At 45.4% G+C, this 15,051-nt stretch overlaps 1 protein-coding gene across 1 annotated transcript in view; it reads right to left on the bottom strand.

The window, feature by feature from the left end:
* Nucleotides 1-382: 382 nt before the first annotated feature.
* dop1a (DOP1 leucine zipper like protein A) overlaps nucleotides 383-15,051 on the bottom strand; it is a 33,798-nt gene continuing 19,129 nt past the window's right edge. The window contains exons 15-38 of the mRNA XM_051956650.1: nucleotides 13,195-13,720; nucleotides 12,691-12,974; nucleotides 12,446-12,598; nucleotides 12,250-12,350; nucleotides 11,847-12,112; nucleotides 9,577-11,707; nucleotides 9,242-9,353; nucleotides 8,804-8,986; nucleotides 7,137-7,262; nucleotides 6,860-6,994; nucleotides 6,482-6,537; nucleotides 6,238-6,342; nucleotides 5,954-6,020; nucleotides 5,635-5,779; nucleotides 5,060-5,139; nucleotides 4,387-4,496; nucleotides 4,041-4,190; nucleotides 2,881-2,942; nucleotides 2,423-2,575; nucleotides 1,969-2,105; nucleotides 1,835-1,890; nucleotides 1,581-1,745; nucleotides 1,174-1,303; nucleotides 383-982 (exon numbers count right to left, since the gene is read on the bottom strand). Of these exons, the coding sequence (XP_051812610.1) occupies nucleotides 674-982; nucleotides 1,174-1,303; nucleotides 1,581-1,745; nucleotides 1,835-1,890; nucleotides 1,969-2,105; nucleotides 2,423-2,575; nucleotides 2,881-2,942; nucleotides 4,041-4,190; nucleotides 4,387-4,496; nucleotides 5,060-5,139; nucleotides 5,635-5,779; nucleotides 5,954-6,020; nucleotides 6,238-6,342; nucleotides 6,482-6,537; nucleotides 6,860-6,994; nucleotides 7,137-7,262; nucleotides 8,804-8,986; nucleotides 9,242-9,353; nucleotides 9,577-11,707; nucleotides 11,847-12,112; nucleotides 12,250-12,350; nucleotides 12,446-12,598; nucleotides 12,691-12,974; nucleotides 13,195-13,720 (5,742 nt within the window). The 3' untranslated portion in view covers nucleotides 383-673. The remainder of the gene's footprint in view (nucleotides 983-1,173; nucleotides 1,304-1,580; nucleotides 1,746-1,834; nucleotides 1,891-1,968; nucleotides 2,106-2,422; nucleotides 2,576-2,880; nucleotides 2,943-4,040; nucleotides 4,191-4,386; nucleotides 4,497-5,059; nucleotides 5,140-5,634; nucleotides 5,780-5,953; nucleotides 6,021-6,237; nucleotides 6,343-6,481; nucleotides 6,538-6,859; nucleotides 6,995-7,136; nucleotides 7,263-8,803; nucleotides 8,987-9,241; nucleotides 9,354-9,576; nucleotides 11,708-11,846; nucleotides 12,113-12,249; nucleotides 12,351-12,445; nucleotides 12,599-12,690; nucleotides 12,975-13,194; nucleotides 13,721-15,051) is intronic.

Genomic DNA, 15,051 nt, shown 5'->3' with positions numbered 1-15,051 from the left:
AGGTAAGTGAGACTGTGCTGTTCTAATCTGTGTTCTAATGTCATAAAACCTACTTACGAGTTCACTTTCACATTGTAATATGGTTATGAACTGTTTAATTTCTGTACAAGTCTTGTGTGATGGAAGATTATGTCTTTTTTATCAACTGTAAAGAGCTGTAATGAACAAAGATCACCTAAAATAAATAAAGATTTATGTGCCAGTTGAATTTACACCACACAGAGAACAGAGAAGAAAAGCCACCGGTTACACTCATACTGCCTAGTTTTGCTTTTATGTGGAAATGGACAGACCTCCATAATGTTCTATTAGAATAAATGACAGTAACATAGACCAAGTGCTATTAAATGTCATTAAGAGAATGACAGAAGCCATGTAACCCTCCTGTTAGAAATCTTTATTAAGTCACATCAATATGGAATGGCACAGCATCTTCACCTGGTCCTGAAGGAATCACATGAAATGTTAAAAGTCATCAAAGCTGCTTCATATATACAAATAAGTAAAATTAAATACAGTAGCTTCTGAAAAGTAAAATAATTATTATAAATACAAAAAAATGTACAAACTATTCCCCCGTTATTTTCCCTGTTAATGTTCTTTGATGTACAGATTGAGGTTTTCACTAGTGTTGATCAGTGATGTGTTATCCTGTCCCTGCCCTCGCTTGTTCTCACGTCTTGATGAGGCCCTCTAGAAAGTCTTTCTCCACCATCTCCTCGATGTTCTGTCGAGCTCGACTCCAGAAGACCTTCTGGCTCTCCAGTTTGTGGCCCTCCTTGTGGCCGGGGAAGGAGGAGTCTGTGTGGCTGTGGGTGTAGGCAGGACCTGAGCGGCTGCTGGCCTTACTGTTGAACACCTGGCTGAGCAGGTTGAAGAAGGGCAGCAGCTGCTCCATGCTGCGGATAACATAGAGGGTCAGCATTAGGTGACCCGGCTCCCAGGACAGGGTTCGGGTGGAACAGTCCTCCTCTGGGTTTTTCTAAGGGAGGAAACACAAAGTTAATTACCCAAGTAGTAAATTCATCATCCATCCTGCAGGGAAATTAAACGAGGACCAACTTAAAAAAATGTTCTTCAATGAGCGTTTCCCTGAACATACTCTTTGTTAGACGCAGTCATTTGTCTCTATAATTTAATAACCTTCAGTTGGACAGAAGGAGGCTGAGATACCTTGGCTCGCTTCCTCAGTAATTTGACCAGTCGGACCACGTAGGGCTTAAACTCCCTCTGATGAGTTCCCTGACGTCTCACTTCCAGCCCTGAATCGTCTGAAGCCTCTGGTATGAAGGCCCAGCGGTACCTGTAATGAGGCAGAACTCAATTAGAAAGAGCACCATTTTCATCTACAATATTTAATGAGCCTCCAAAGCCTTAGAAAGTGATATCTGAGCACTGCGACCGAGTGATTCTTCTTAAAACTGTCATCACCAACGATCCATGCTGCAGTCATCCATCCCAAAAATGTCACACACACACGTTTATACTTCTAATCAGAGTTATTAGCAGTAATAACTTTTTCTCTGACTTAACCCCCGTTCATGCAGAGCCTATTCTGACCCATGTTTGTCTGTACTGACATTTGGAACTGAGGTAGGCTCTCAGGAGGCAGGGCCAAGGCCAGATCCAGGAGCTTGCAGGCAGACAGATAGAGGTTGAGCCAGCGCTGGCTGTTGTAGGAGGTGGAGAAGCCGTTCCCTCCAGAATAAGTGGTCTCCAAGCCAGCCACAGACGGCCCTGATGTTCTAGAGATGAACACAGAGAAGACATCTTTAAAGGAAGCCAGGAGGGAACTGTTTACTATTTGTGTTTGTTATTTCACCACATCATGTACCTCGATATGTCCTCATCTGCTGTTAGCTCCTGCTCCATCAGCAGGAACACCTGAACCTACAGAGACACACGAGTGTGTGAATGAATGAGTGTGTGAATGAAGACAGAGTAAGAAAGAGAAAGAGTGTGACTCACCAGCTCAGTGATCATAGTGGGCCACAGAGAGGTGAGGTGCTGAGGCGACATGCGCAGCAGCAGCACTCTGAAGAACAGGAACACCTGAGCATGAAGGATGGGCACCTGAGGCAGACGCAGGCTCTCCACCAGACGCTCTGAACAGACACATGGAGTTATCTGATGAACATGGCAACACATGCAGGGTAAAATACAGCTAAGAACTCCATCTGTCAGTATGAATAAGTAACGTAGAGATTTCAGGTGACTGGTGTTATGATCTGTTGCTGCCACTCTGGAAAACTTCCTAATCTATCAGCAGTTACTGAGCAGAACCTCTATCAACCGTCCCAACACCTGAACAAAGCTTCATCTTCATGCTCATTTCTGTGGTGCACGGTCTTCAAAGTTAAAGGTGTAAACTGATGCTGCATGTCTGTGTGGAGTCCTGGCACACCTGTATGTGTGTGTTTACCTTGTATGTCTGGCAGGTATTTCTGGTACTGGTCGACTTCGCTGCTGTAGATGGTGAAAGCCAAACGTTTGAGCAGCATGGCCCTCTGCTCCAGCTCAGCATCTCTGTTGGTGAACAAACTCAGAGAGCTGCTCTGGGCTACAGCCACCCGGGCTACAGGGAAACACAGAGACACTTTACTCATCCTGACACACTGTCTACAGATATCACATGAGCTTTCTGGATTTCAGCAGGTGGCAGACATAATCTAAGAGGAACCAAAAGTCCACAGTGATCAAAGGACTTTGCAGGATTAATTCTGCCTGAGATTAGATATGGATAGGCTAAAAGACTCCGTGCCCTCTGAGCGTCAGTTGGTAAAGAATATCTGATAAATGGTCTGTGACTGCTCCCAGTGCTGATAATCTACACCTAAACGGAAACAGGACTCTATTAAGGAAAGGAAACTTGAAGCTTACTCATGAGGTCTCTGAACGTGGTCTTGTCATGAGTCATTAAGTGGTCAATGATCGCTCTCCAGCTGAAAATTAGAAAAATATTGTTGCAGTAATATTCCAATAACATAAAGAGACAAATTAAAGAACTCAGTCCTCAAGTATCTGGCAAAAATATCGACCAAATTCAGGTTAACCCTTTAAGCTTCAGTCAATTCCAGCCGTTTTCAGTACAAAAAATCACTAATATTCTATTTTTAAATAAAAAAAATGATGAAAAATACGGGGAATATTGGACGCGCATCGCGAGGTGCATTTCCTTGAAAACGACCGATTCGTGGATTTTATACCGACTTCAGGACATGTTTTGGACAAAATAGTTTACTGGCTTGTGTCGTCTGATGTAAAAGGTTGGATTATGGCCGTTTTTTGTGGAATCTTTTTTTTTGTGTGTAATAATGAACCCGGAAATGTGAGTCGCGCTGTGTGCGTTGAAGCCGTGTATAGAGAACGGATGGATGAATATTCGTTTTTGTCAGACAAATGTGTTTTTCTCACCCGCTGTGGTAATCGCATCTGAAAGTGGTTTATACCGGCGGATTCATGAGAATCTAAGCTTTCCATCGGCGTATAGTGTTTGTATAATCGGGTTTGCAGCCGTCGGACATTCTTGAAATTCCTATGCAAATTAGTAGGCGTACCGCCGGTGGGACACCTACGACGCACTGAAGCGTAAAGGGTTAACTTAACAGAAAATTTTAACAAAATGTATTTACAGTTTGGCCTAAACTGTAGCACAGCACCTTTTCAACTCACCCCTACAGTATACTGCACTGTACGCCCCGTAAAACTGACAGCAAACACAGTCCTGCTTCTTTCCATGCAGATTTATAATACTACATTTAACAAATGCATTAATATCCAAGCTTTTCATTTGACAATACTTTATGTTTGAGTTTTTGGCTGTAAATGTGTTGTGGTTAAACAGAAAAGTTAATAAATAAAGGTAGGCACTGAAACTGTTCAGGATTTCTTTCCATACAAAACACAAAATCTGAAGAACTCCAATGGACATGATATCTTTTGGAAGCTGAAATAATATGGACTTGTTGTTTGAAAGAAAAAGATGCATCTACAATGTCTAAATCTAAACTCTAAATCCTCAGATTTCTTCTCCTACTCACTGACTGACGCAGGAGGAGTCCATCTGGAAGAAGGTGTGGTCCATGAAGAGGTCGAAGGCCTCCTTCTTCCAGGCCCGCCGGGTGTACTGGTATCCACTGAGACTGCTCAGCAGCTGGATGCAGGCCCGGTAGCTGGGGGCATTATGAGCACTGCCAGGACAAACAGGACAGAGTGGGCCTCCAGCTCATTTTAACACTTGGCAGTTTATCGGACAATCATTCAATTATTATCCTCCTAAAATAAAAAACGGCTGTATTTTTCTATTAACTTGCCATTTTAATATGGTTCACTTTGTAATGAAAAACCATACATAACATAGTTTTATACCAAGAGGCTCATCTATACCTGTGGTTGCGGAGGTAGGGCACTACATAGTGCATGATATTAACCAGCAGTGGGATGACCTTCTCCTTCTCATCACTGTAGAACACCATGTCCAACAGATGAGCCAGCACCTGAGAAAGAAATCTAAGTTCATCAGGTCTGACTTACATCATGTGGTTTCAGTAAACATGACAACATTCTTAAAAAAGAGATTCATCTTTAAAAATATTGAGTTACTTTGATTCAGTGGCTGGAAAATGAAGTAACATCACGACACTACTGCACCAATCTGGAGTTTCCCAAACAGCATATACAGATATCCTGCCTTAAATTAATGAATCTATTAGTTACAACATTAGTGAAGCACAGGAAACATCTGTACAGTTAGCCACACACTGAGCTACAAGATGGAAGGAGCTGGTGAGTTATTTAAATTGTCCACTTCTTCCACAGCACAACTCAACCCGACAGATGATTTATTGGTTGAATAATAATGCCTGAGGAGACGGGGAGGTGGTAAATCAGCTCTAAGGAGCTCAGCTGGAGTGTGTTGTTGTACTGTATTGTTGTGCTGGAACAGGCCTAAACATAGCTGTAAACGTGAGTGACAGCAGCTTCAGACATAATCAAGATGAACAATGAAAATACCATGAGCTGAGCATAAAGGGTTGGTCCACAGACATGACGGTTTTACCTCGGCCAGCAGCGTGAGGGCGTGCACGCTGTACACTGATGGAGTGAAGCTGGAGGCCTCCATCACTGTGAGCATTAGATCTAGAACAACAAACAGCACATTACAACACTGCCATGCTGAAGCATCCACATGTCTGCTCAAGCTTCTTAGGAGCTGCTAGCGTGTGAACAGCAGGATCTAAGTGCTCTGCTTTGCATTAGCCACACTTACATTTAGCATCTACAATTTAGACTGAAACCGGACTTTTAGTTGAATTGTATTAATGCCTGACACTGAAAATACATTTGACTTTTAAAGTGTCCATGTTGGCTTCTTTCAGCTTCCAACAACTCGGATTATTACGGTATTTGTGAACATCTGAATTCACTGCTAGAACACAGACAGCTCTCTGTTTGTGAAGGTAATAAATCAGCCATGAACAACTGAGCACACAGTAAACCAGTTCAGAATCTGTCAGAGGAGAGGTAAATTTAGTGTCAAACAAGCTTATCTACAACATTATTCATCATTCAGTCTCAGCCCTGGTTCTGATGCATTTATAAGGTCCAGGCAGTGAGTGTTTGTAAGCAGCCCACCTTCAACATCAGCTTCAAGGTTGCTACCATCCACAACTATCTGAGGAGAAGCCTTCACCTCCAGGTTTCTCCTCAGCCACGTGGTTTGCTCCAAAGAGGAGCCTGCTATCGTCCCGATGGCCTCCACCACTTTATGGGTCACATCCTGAATACAGCCACAACAGTTTAGTAAGATACCATATTCAATGTGCTCATTTTACTCTGGTTTACTTTATGAATGTAAAGGAAATTAGCACAATAATTTATGATACGCAAACATAGTATAAATGTAAGACTTAATGGAAACAGTTCAGAGCTGAAGAGGAGTGGCAGTCAGTACCTGCAGCTCTCGCTGGTCCTTCTTACTCTCCAGATTAGGGTTCTTCAAAATGAACTCATTCAGAACTCTAGAAAAGACAAATAAAGGAAGACGTGTTTAATATGTTTAAGGAACGAATGCAGAGGAGTGTTTAAACAGGTTGATCTGATTTATTCAGACACAAAAGGAATCCAACCTGTTAATATTCATAGACTGACAGCTTTAAGTGTGTAAACACAAACAACTCCCCAACGTGTTGGAGGATAAACATGTCAACGAGGAGCAGAGAAAGCAGAGAAACCAACCCCAGAAGCAGAAACTGTCCAGGGGCAGGCAGGCCTAACTGTACCGAGTCCTTCAGCAGCGCCAGCAGAGACGGCCAACTGTCAACTAAACTGGAAACAGGGATCCTAAGAGACACAATCATAACAGCACAAACGTTTTACTGGTCATAGGGCTCTGTACAAGTGGAGTCTCAGCAGAAAGCAATATTAGTGTCTGTGCTGTAAATATGAACACTCTAAATATGTTGGGAGGCAGTGTACTCACCTCTGCACATAAGCATAGAAGAACTGCAGCATGCAAACCTCCAAAGAGAGGTGCTTCTGTGGAGCAGCAAAAAATACAGACTTCAACTAAAACAGCCAAAGAACTCATGAAAAAGACAAAATACAACTGAAGGGACTGAATCCAAAACAGTGAACATTTCTGGTAATAGTCCTCATTATTATTCATTAATGAGTGTGTTCCAGTTCTGCTGCTGTAAAAATTAAAATGTAAGTAAAATGAAAAGCTGTGCTTGTGCTGTGTGACGTTTTTATACACCGGCAGAAAGTCTGTCAGCTCTTCACTGTTATAGACTGAGGAAAAAATAAAGATGAAATGATTTAGGCTCATGGTGACAGCAACAAACACGTAAACACCAACCTTGTCTCTTGCAATGGCAGGCGGCTGCTTGAGGACCTCTTTAACCGTCTGCATTACTGTCTCAGTGCGCATGGCGCTCACTGAACGAACCAGCTCAACCAGCAGCAGCTGCTCTTCACTGGCGATAGGAATCACCTGAAGGACAAGCATAATGAAGATCCAATGGGACAAAAAGGATAAAAAAGGATTTTAGTGGTTTAGAATGCAGGCATCAAGACGATAACAGACATAAACATAGAAAATGTGGGTGGACTTTCTTTGTATGTTTTTAATATACCTTATTTCTGACTGGAGTCTTCACCTGCTTCCTCTCATTCCAAACATAAGCTATTGCTGCCATGAAATGAGCACCGTGGTTCATGGAGATCGGACCCAGCAGCTCCAGGATCTGCTGACGGAGGTTCTGGAAAACAGACGTCAGCAAGGAAGTGAGATCAGACAGAAACAGATTGTAGCTAACCAAACAAACACTTCATACAAAAAGTTCATCACAGCTTCATGTCCGGCTGTTCTGAGAAGACATTTCATTTTCAGACACATTACATCCAAACATCTGCATTTCTTAATTGAAGTGACACAAATAAACAACATTTTATCAACACTGGGCTGCTCTAATGTAAAATATAAACTGTTTGTCTGAAACGCACACAGAACGGATGTTTGCTGCAAAAATAAGTCAGGTGAGTTATCTGGCCTTTAATTATTCCTCCTCCGGGGACACGAGCCCCGTAATGATTACAAATTATGCTGAATGCAGAATGAAAATCACCGCATTATCTCAGGAAAAATTCCATTTCCACAATTCCACCCACCTTCTGAAAAATTACACAGAGCTATAATTTGAGGAGAAATGAATCGCTGCTCTTTTGACGTGGTCAGTTGTTAAATGATTTTTCATGTCAAACTGGCCACACTCTCAGCTCTGGGATGGTTTTCCTGGTTGTTTTGTACGCTGCACACACCAGGTTCACGGGGATTGAAAGGAAAGCAGGATTAGACTGTTGTCCAGCTATCTAACTCACTGAGCTGGCTCACTTTTAATCATAGTCACTGGTGCTGCAGGGCTAACCTGCTCCACATGTTCACAGTCAAACTGCCGGCATGTCGGATCACTGTAAACACAGAGCAGCACCTTCACAGGACACACCAGTTTACAATGAAGTCACATTTAATAGAGAGCACCAGATCCTTTAACAGATCAGTTCAATGCCCACCAGACACCAAATAACAACATACTGATATATTTTATGTGCACAAAGATTCTCTCCTTCCCAGTTCTGACCGTGCTGATGCTTTGTCACTCTTATTTGATCATTACAGCTCAAAATGGTCTCTTTAATCAAAGAGATAAGGCACCAACTGTTGAATTTTTGGAATTAGAATGAATACTACATATACACTCACTCCATACGTCCCTTATGATCATCCCAGCATCTATTTGAATTCACAGCCTGATTTCAAATCTAATTTTATTTTCTGGTGTATCTTCACTCTCTAATTACAGTTACACCCTCTGAAACATCACTGAGCCTTTAGTCAAACCACTTTTACATGGCTGTCACCTCAGCTCATACTCATTTCTAATTCACAGAACTGCCCCGTCATCATGACTGTGATTGGAGCTGTGCAGGTAAACCCAGAGTGAACAGAGCCACGTGTTCACCAGCCAGATACAGAGAGAACAGGAATAAGCTGAGCTTGTTTCATGGTACAGCTCCTTTTCTTCAGGGTATGTCCTAAAACAATCTGAACATTTCCTATGTGCTTCTGTTGAGGTGAAAATGCTCACAGTCAGTGTTACTGTCAAAGACAACTTATTGTTTTTATTAGGTTGTCAGGACATAGGTTCATGTGTTTGAGCAGTTTAATCATGTCGACTAAATTTGAATTATAACACTGAGTCTTTGATGGAACAGCCATGAGCACATATATTGCCTGATGTACCTTTGTGGAGCCTAGGTTGATGTTGGAGGTGGAGGCAGCAGAGGCAGCAGCCGGCTTGTCGGAGCTGTCAGCCTGGTGGAGGACGCTCCACAGCAGGGTGACAGAAGACATGATGGTGTGGAGGATGGACAAGATGCCTGAACGAGCCTCAGCCAGGTGCTTCTGGTCAACACTCACCTGTAACTGAACAGCAGAAGATGCAACAAGACATTCAGCAGTGAAATACTGGTCAGTACTAGGCAAAGAAATTAAAATGAAGAATAATAATAGTAGAAAGCCTCCTTGGTACTGTATCAGATAGGGACACGTATGTCTAGAATACAACAAAAGATAAACTTCATGTAGAATTGTTTCATGTAATTATGAAGAGGCAGCAAATGTTCACTAAGATTGGAAAATGCAGTCTGCTGTAGGAAACTTGGTGCATGGCGCCCCCACCTGGTGGTACTGGGAAGTGGGATCCAGCAGGCAGTAATGGATGATGGCTGTTACTCCCTCCAGCACAGTCAGGATCAGGTCAGGAGGGATGCAGAGAGCCAACCACTGGGGTCTACAAGATACACAGACAGCATTTCATTTACATATTTTAATTAATACTGTTCAACATGTCAGCACAAAAATAGCTAATTTTACACATTTAGATTACTTAGAATATCAGGAGGAAGAATGATGCACAAATGAGAAATTTCATCAGATGGTCAAGGGTGCCCTCTGGTGCCCAAGCCTCTACTTGCATCGTACTGCTGGTAGAAGATCTATGCACACATGCATACCTTGTGTCAGATATCCCAGTTTCATAGCGGTACTGCTGGAGAAGATTATCCAGGTTCCTGCACAGCTGCAGAGTGACTGAGGCCACCACCCTCCTCAGCACTCTCCCCATGTACGGCAGGGTGGCTGTGATGAGTCCGATCCACTGGGGATGCATCTTACATGCATGGTGCTGATGCAGGGCCCTGATCACGGCACACAGGAACATACCCTGTGCTGTGATAGGCTGTCCGTGGAGGTACTGCAGTGACGTCATTGGCTGCTGAGGGTTGACATGCTCCACTTCCCCACCGAGGATCTCAAACCCTGTCCCGGCGCTGCCTCCTGTCCCCCCGCCTCCTGCCCCTGGTCCAACAGGTCCTCCTTCCCCTCCTTCATCCGCTGGTACCAGGACCCTGTGCTCAAGAACTACTAGGCTCTGCAGCAGTCTGAGCAGCTGGGACTGAACGGCGCTGCAGCTGTCTATCTGGTCCTCTGAGAGGTTGATAACGCTGTCCTCTGACAGACCTTCCTCCACTGTGCTCACGTTGACCCCTGCCACCCGCTGCTCATGCCATTTCTGGGCGCTGAATATGGAAGAGAGGAGGCAGTGGAGAACCACCTTCTGAACTTTGCACTTAGAGAGGACATCGCTGATGAAACTAGCGAAGCCTTTTGCTGAGCCACCTGTGACTTTGGCTAGCTCACTGAAAAGGAGAGTTAAGACCTCCACACTGGTCAGCTGCATGGCCCGGTTCCCTGCCAAGTCCTGAGAGCCTGCTGACAGATGGGCAGAGTAATAGCTGCGTAGGAAGTAGAGACAAAGCGAAATGATGATCTCCAGGTACATGGCACTGCGAAATGAGTGGGAGTGGGAGTCCTGGGGGATGGGGCAGTAAAAGTCTTTGCCCATGACAGAGACCCTGTGACGGGCGAGGAGGTTTTGGAGCAAAGAGAGCTGTGGAGTGTAGGTGTTGTTGATGCTGGTGGTGGAGATAGCACTCACAAAGCCTGAGGGAGCAGCTCTTAGCATGGCTGCGACGGCTGACAGGGCGTGGAGGGTCCGAGAGGAGTCGTACGGCTGAAGGTAGAGCAGGACATGCTGGTAGAGAGGATGGATGTTAAAACGAGGTGGGGCAGAGGATGATCTGCGTCCTGTGACGCTGACACCTCCAGCAGTCTCTCCAGAGCCCCCACTGGGTGAACCAGTGTCACTTTCAATCTCTGACACCTCCCCCTCCCCACAGCTGTACCAGTTCTCTAGATCCAGACTGTCTCCAAAGAAGATGCTGGGAGGACGCAGTTTGTCAGCTTGATTTGCTGCCTTTCTCAGTCTCTCCTCTTCTTTCCTCTTGGTCTTCTTGATCTTAGGCTTTGCCCCTGGAGATTTGTCTGCCAGCCTCTCCATGATCTTCCCTTTAAGGCTGAGCTGGGTGCTGCTATGGCTACGTTTGCGGGCCTGAGGATCGTCCACCTGCAGGTTGTGGTCTGGAGTGGCTGGATCAGAGCTGTCTGGCAACGTGACGATGGAAGGTGATGAACTGTGGCGGGTGATGCCCTCTTTGTGCTGCTCCTCTGCTAAAAAATCCGCTGGTGTGACAGAGAGAAACTCCAACGTGCCTCCAGCTAACATCTCTGGCAGAGTCGGGCGGTTGGGACCATGAGGAGGACCACAGTCGAGCCGGGGACCAGTGGAGGTATCTGAGGAAGTGCTGTCTGAGTCTGTTTGGGGCCAGTTTTCAGGTGGAGGTGACACTTCAAGAGAGCCCTCATCTACTAAATTCAGAACTCTGTCGATGAGCTCTTTTATAACACAGGACACAACTTCCTCTAGAGAGTCCTCTGACAAGTCATCTGAGGACCCAGGTTGTGGGTCTGAGCTGTTTACTGTGCTGATGACCCCCTCTGGTTCCTCAAAGCTGCCATTTTCCACTGTAGATGAATGAGAACCGCTGGACTCTGAGCTCTGGGCCTCCCCCTGCTGCTCAGCAGGCTGATATTCACCAGCTAGCTGCAGGTTTTCACTGCTCAGGCTAAGTATGGACAGGCTGTCGCTCAGGGGGTTGACAGTCAGGCAGAATGGCTCCATGTCACCTATTACCAGGCCTCGGAGCTCCTCCTGTCCAAGCCGTTCACTCTGGATCTGACTGAAGTCTAATGAAAACAAGGAGGTAAAAGTAAAATGTTAACTTAGTGCACTAACACCGATGCATAAGCTGTTATTAACACAAAGAGTCCCCATCAGTATCAACAAATTAAAAAAAAAAAAAAAGAGTTATAACTCATTTCTCACTGTCTGAGAAGCCAGAGTCTCTGGTGAAGATGGGGTCTGATGGTTCCTGTTCCGGTGGCTCAGGGAAGACCTGGGCCCAGTGCCGCTGTGCCTGAACCCTCTGAATAGACACTCGGTGGGTCTTTGGGTGGAGCAGCAGGAGGAGGAGAGGTTCGAGCACCCGGGCAATGTCATGTCTCTGAAGGACTTGGTTTAACCAAGCTCGACCCACAGCACTGGTACATGGATCCCAATAACTCAGACTGTCCAGCATGATGAAAAGAGATCTGAAGGGCAAAATGACAAGTGAGCAGAGGAGAATAATAACAGAAAGATTAAGAGGAAATTAACAACAACTGCAGTACTGAGGGAGATTTTAAATAAGTCAGCTCCATTTTAACGTGCTCATAAGATTTAAACCTACCTGTCAAAGGTGCGACTGAAAGGAGAAGACTTGGTGATGTTCAAATCTCGTGTTAAATGCCAAAGCACAGAGAACTTCACATGGGCCTCCAGTCTTATTCTCTGAAAGAACAGAACAAATACGGTATTTCGTACACATGAAGAGTACTAAAAAAAGTGAGTGTGTGCTTTCATGTGGTTTTGTCCACCGTGCTGACCTTGTCCCTGTGCATGAGTTGCTGGCTGATGACGTCCTCACAGATGCTTGAAGAAGGAACCAGGTTGTGGAGCTGGTAGAAGAGTTCCACGCTGCGCTGATGGTGCTGAGGTGTTCCTTCATTCAGTTGGCCCCACAAGATCAGAGCCACATTCTGAGCAGAAGATTGGAGATTAATCAGGGTCACTGGTGTCAAAAAACAAAGACCAACAACAGCTCTGTTGTATCCTGAAACCAGACGTCTACCTTAAAGAAGTCTGTCCTGTCAGCAATGTGCTTGAGGATTCCCTGAGTGAGTGGTGGCCTGATGACCACGGCCACCCGACCCTGACTGGGGCTCATGGGCTGAGTGGACTCAGAGCTGCCACCAGACGCCACGCTCTCAGCGGTCACCATGGCAACTGACTGAGTTAGTCCCACCAGGTCCATGAGCAGGGAGATGGCGACGCCCTGCAAGCTGAAGTCATCGGCAAGACAGCAGGCATCCATCAGCGTCTGCAGCCACACTGGCAGCCGGACCTGCTCGTTATCTAGAAGAAAGCAGGAGGGACAGAAAACTGTAGATATTTATTCTATATATATTTATTTTGCACTCAAAAGGTTTATGTTCTTGCATGGATATATGCCCACAAAGTCTCCTTGTCTCCAGACACTTAAAAGCTCTGTTGATTAAGCACAGCAATAGCCTGCATCCTCTAAAGACCTAATGGGAGAGATATTTCCCTCATTTATTAGTGTTTCAGTGCCTACCAAACTGCTCCTCCTGAGTGGGTGAGGACTTGAGGTTGCCTTCTGCGATGTAGACAGGGAAGCTGGAGCATTCTAGGAAGAGCTGGCAGGCAGCAGTGAAGGCAGCGACACTCTCTCTCTGCACCATCACAGACCCTGGGCATGACTCCACATGATCACTGTGCTGGGCGCCCTCTGAAACTGGAGGCCCTAACTGCATGATCTCGCCTCTTTGACTTTCAGCTTTGTCCACTTTTCCAGGGATAATGTACAAGGTGATGAGGCGAGAGAGAAACTGCTGGAAGTGCTCCAGGCAGCACTGCATGACTGGTTTGTCCAGAGGCTTGGCCTGACACTGGCCTGAGGAACGACGGCCTGTTTTCAGTGCAGGGTGGGGATGAGGGGTTCGCTCCGTCTCCTCACTGCCGTCTCCTTGGTACTGGACAAAATCTGTGAAGCCACTTTCAGAGGAGCGACTGCTGGGTGGATTTTCCCCATCCTCAAAAACCTCCCCACTGCCAGGAAGCTCCAGAGTGGAAGATGGAGTCTATCAAGCAAAGTGCAGACAGCAGAGGAGAAAAAAAACACACGTTGCTCAGTAACTAAAAATACAAAGAGCATTTTCTGCATTTGATTAGACATCTTTTCTTTACACTAAATGAAGGAATGTCACAAAACTCTACATACTAACAACAAAAACAAAGGTCCAACAGATGAACCTGAGTGGAATGCACTCTTAAAGTTATTAATTACAACTGTGCTTTCCCCATCTTTATTTATAAGTACATAACACAGTATTTATGGTAGCACTGAATATACACAGTATATTTACTTGCACAGTAAAGTATTTTGATTTGCATCCACCAAAAAATCCATCTTGAATTGAATCCATCTCTTTCTGTTTTAAACTTTCAGAAAACCTATTAGAACATGTATTGATACTGCATCACAGAATAACATCTTTATTCCTATTTGCTACACCAGGACATGGCTGTCATATATTCAGTTAAAACGTCTACTTTATTTACTGTGTGCTGAACTGTTAGACTGCAATAGAGGAGGTTTCTCATTAGGGTAATGAACGTGTCTGTATGCTGTACACTGGTCTGTATGTAGGGAGGCTGTGTTCACAGCTGCTGGCTCTGCCCTGAGGGACATGAACAGACTCAACTGTACACCAGAGCAGCATCCTGCTGCAGACTGACAGATTTAAGTTCTTACAATTCTTTGTCACAGCCATCCTTAGGGGCCTGAGGGTTTCCTGGGATACGTGTGGATGGAGGCAGCGTGTGCATTCTGCAGCCTGGACTCAGATGGTACGTTAGCCAGAACGGTCCCTATATGGCCCTCAGGGTGGGGGTGGGGGCGTTATAGCTTTCAGGGGATGTATGCACGATGTTTTCCACTCTGATGGATACGACACACCCTGGAGTCATCTCAGGCTAGTTTACTCCTCTACTTCCTCAGAGAAAAAAGGGCTCAGCTGTTGGGTAACCATCTTCTGTCTTTCTACTTGTCCTCTCTACTGCCCCTCATGGGTCTTGCTCAATCCATCCTGCCCCTATCCACCTCTGGGCATGGGACTGACAGACTGAACTTTAAATCATGCCTCGCTGGCCTCTTTCACTTAAACAACCAGGTTGTTGGACAGGGACCAGGAGGACCAGGATAGCCAAACGGAGCATTTGTTCTGAACAAGTCTTCAAAAGCCTCGTGTCGAGGGAGTGTGGGATGGCAGAGCCACCCAGCCAACGGCAGTAAAGGCCAGGAGGCTGGCAGGCGGCAACAAGAGGCCCTGTTCAGGGACCAGGACACACCATCAGAGCCTGAACTGATGGGTTTTTGGGCAACAATGTGGAGGGGAAGTGGGTCACACGG

Source organism: Acanthochromis polyacanthus, chromosome 12 (assembly GCF_021347895.1).
Source record: "Acanthochromis polyacanthus isolate Apoly-LR-REF ecotype Palm Island chromosome 12, KAUST_Apoly_ChrSc, whole genome shotgun sequence".
NCBI classification, from domain to species: Eukaryota; Metazoa; Chordata; class Actinopteri; family Pomacentridae; genus Acanthochromis; species Acanthochromis polyacanthus.
The sequence above is the reverse complement of the archived record's forward strand: the minus strand, read 5'-3'. Positions and strand labels throughout refer to the sequence as shown.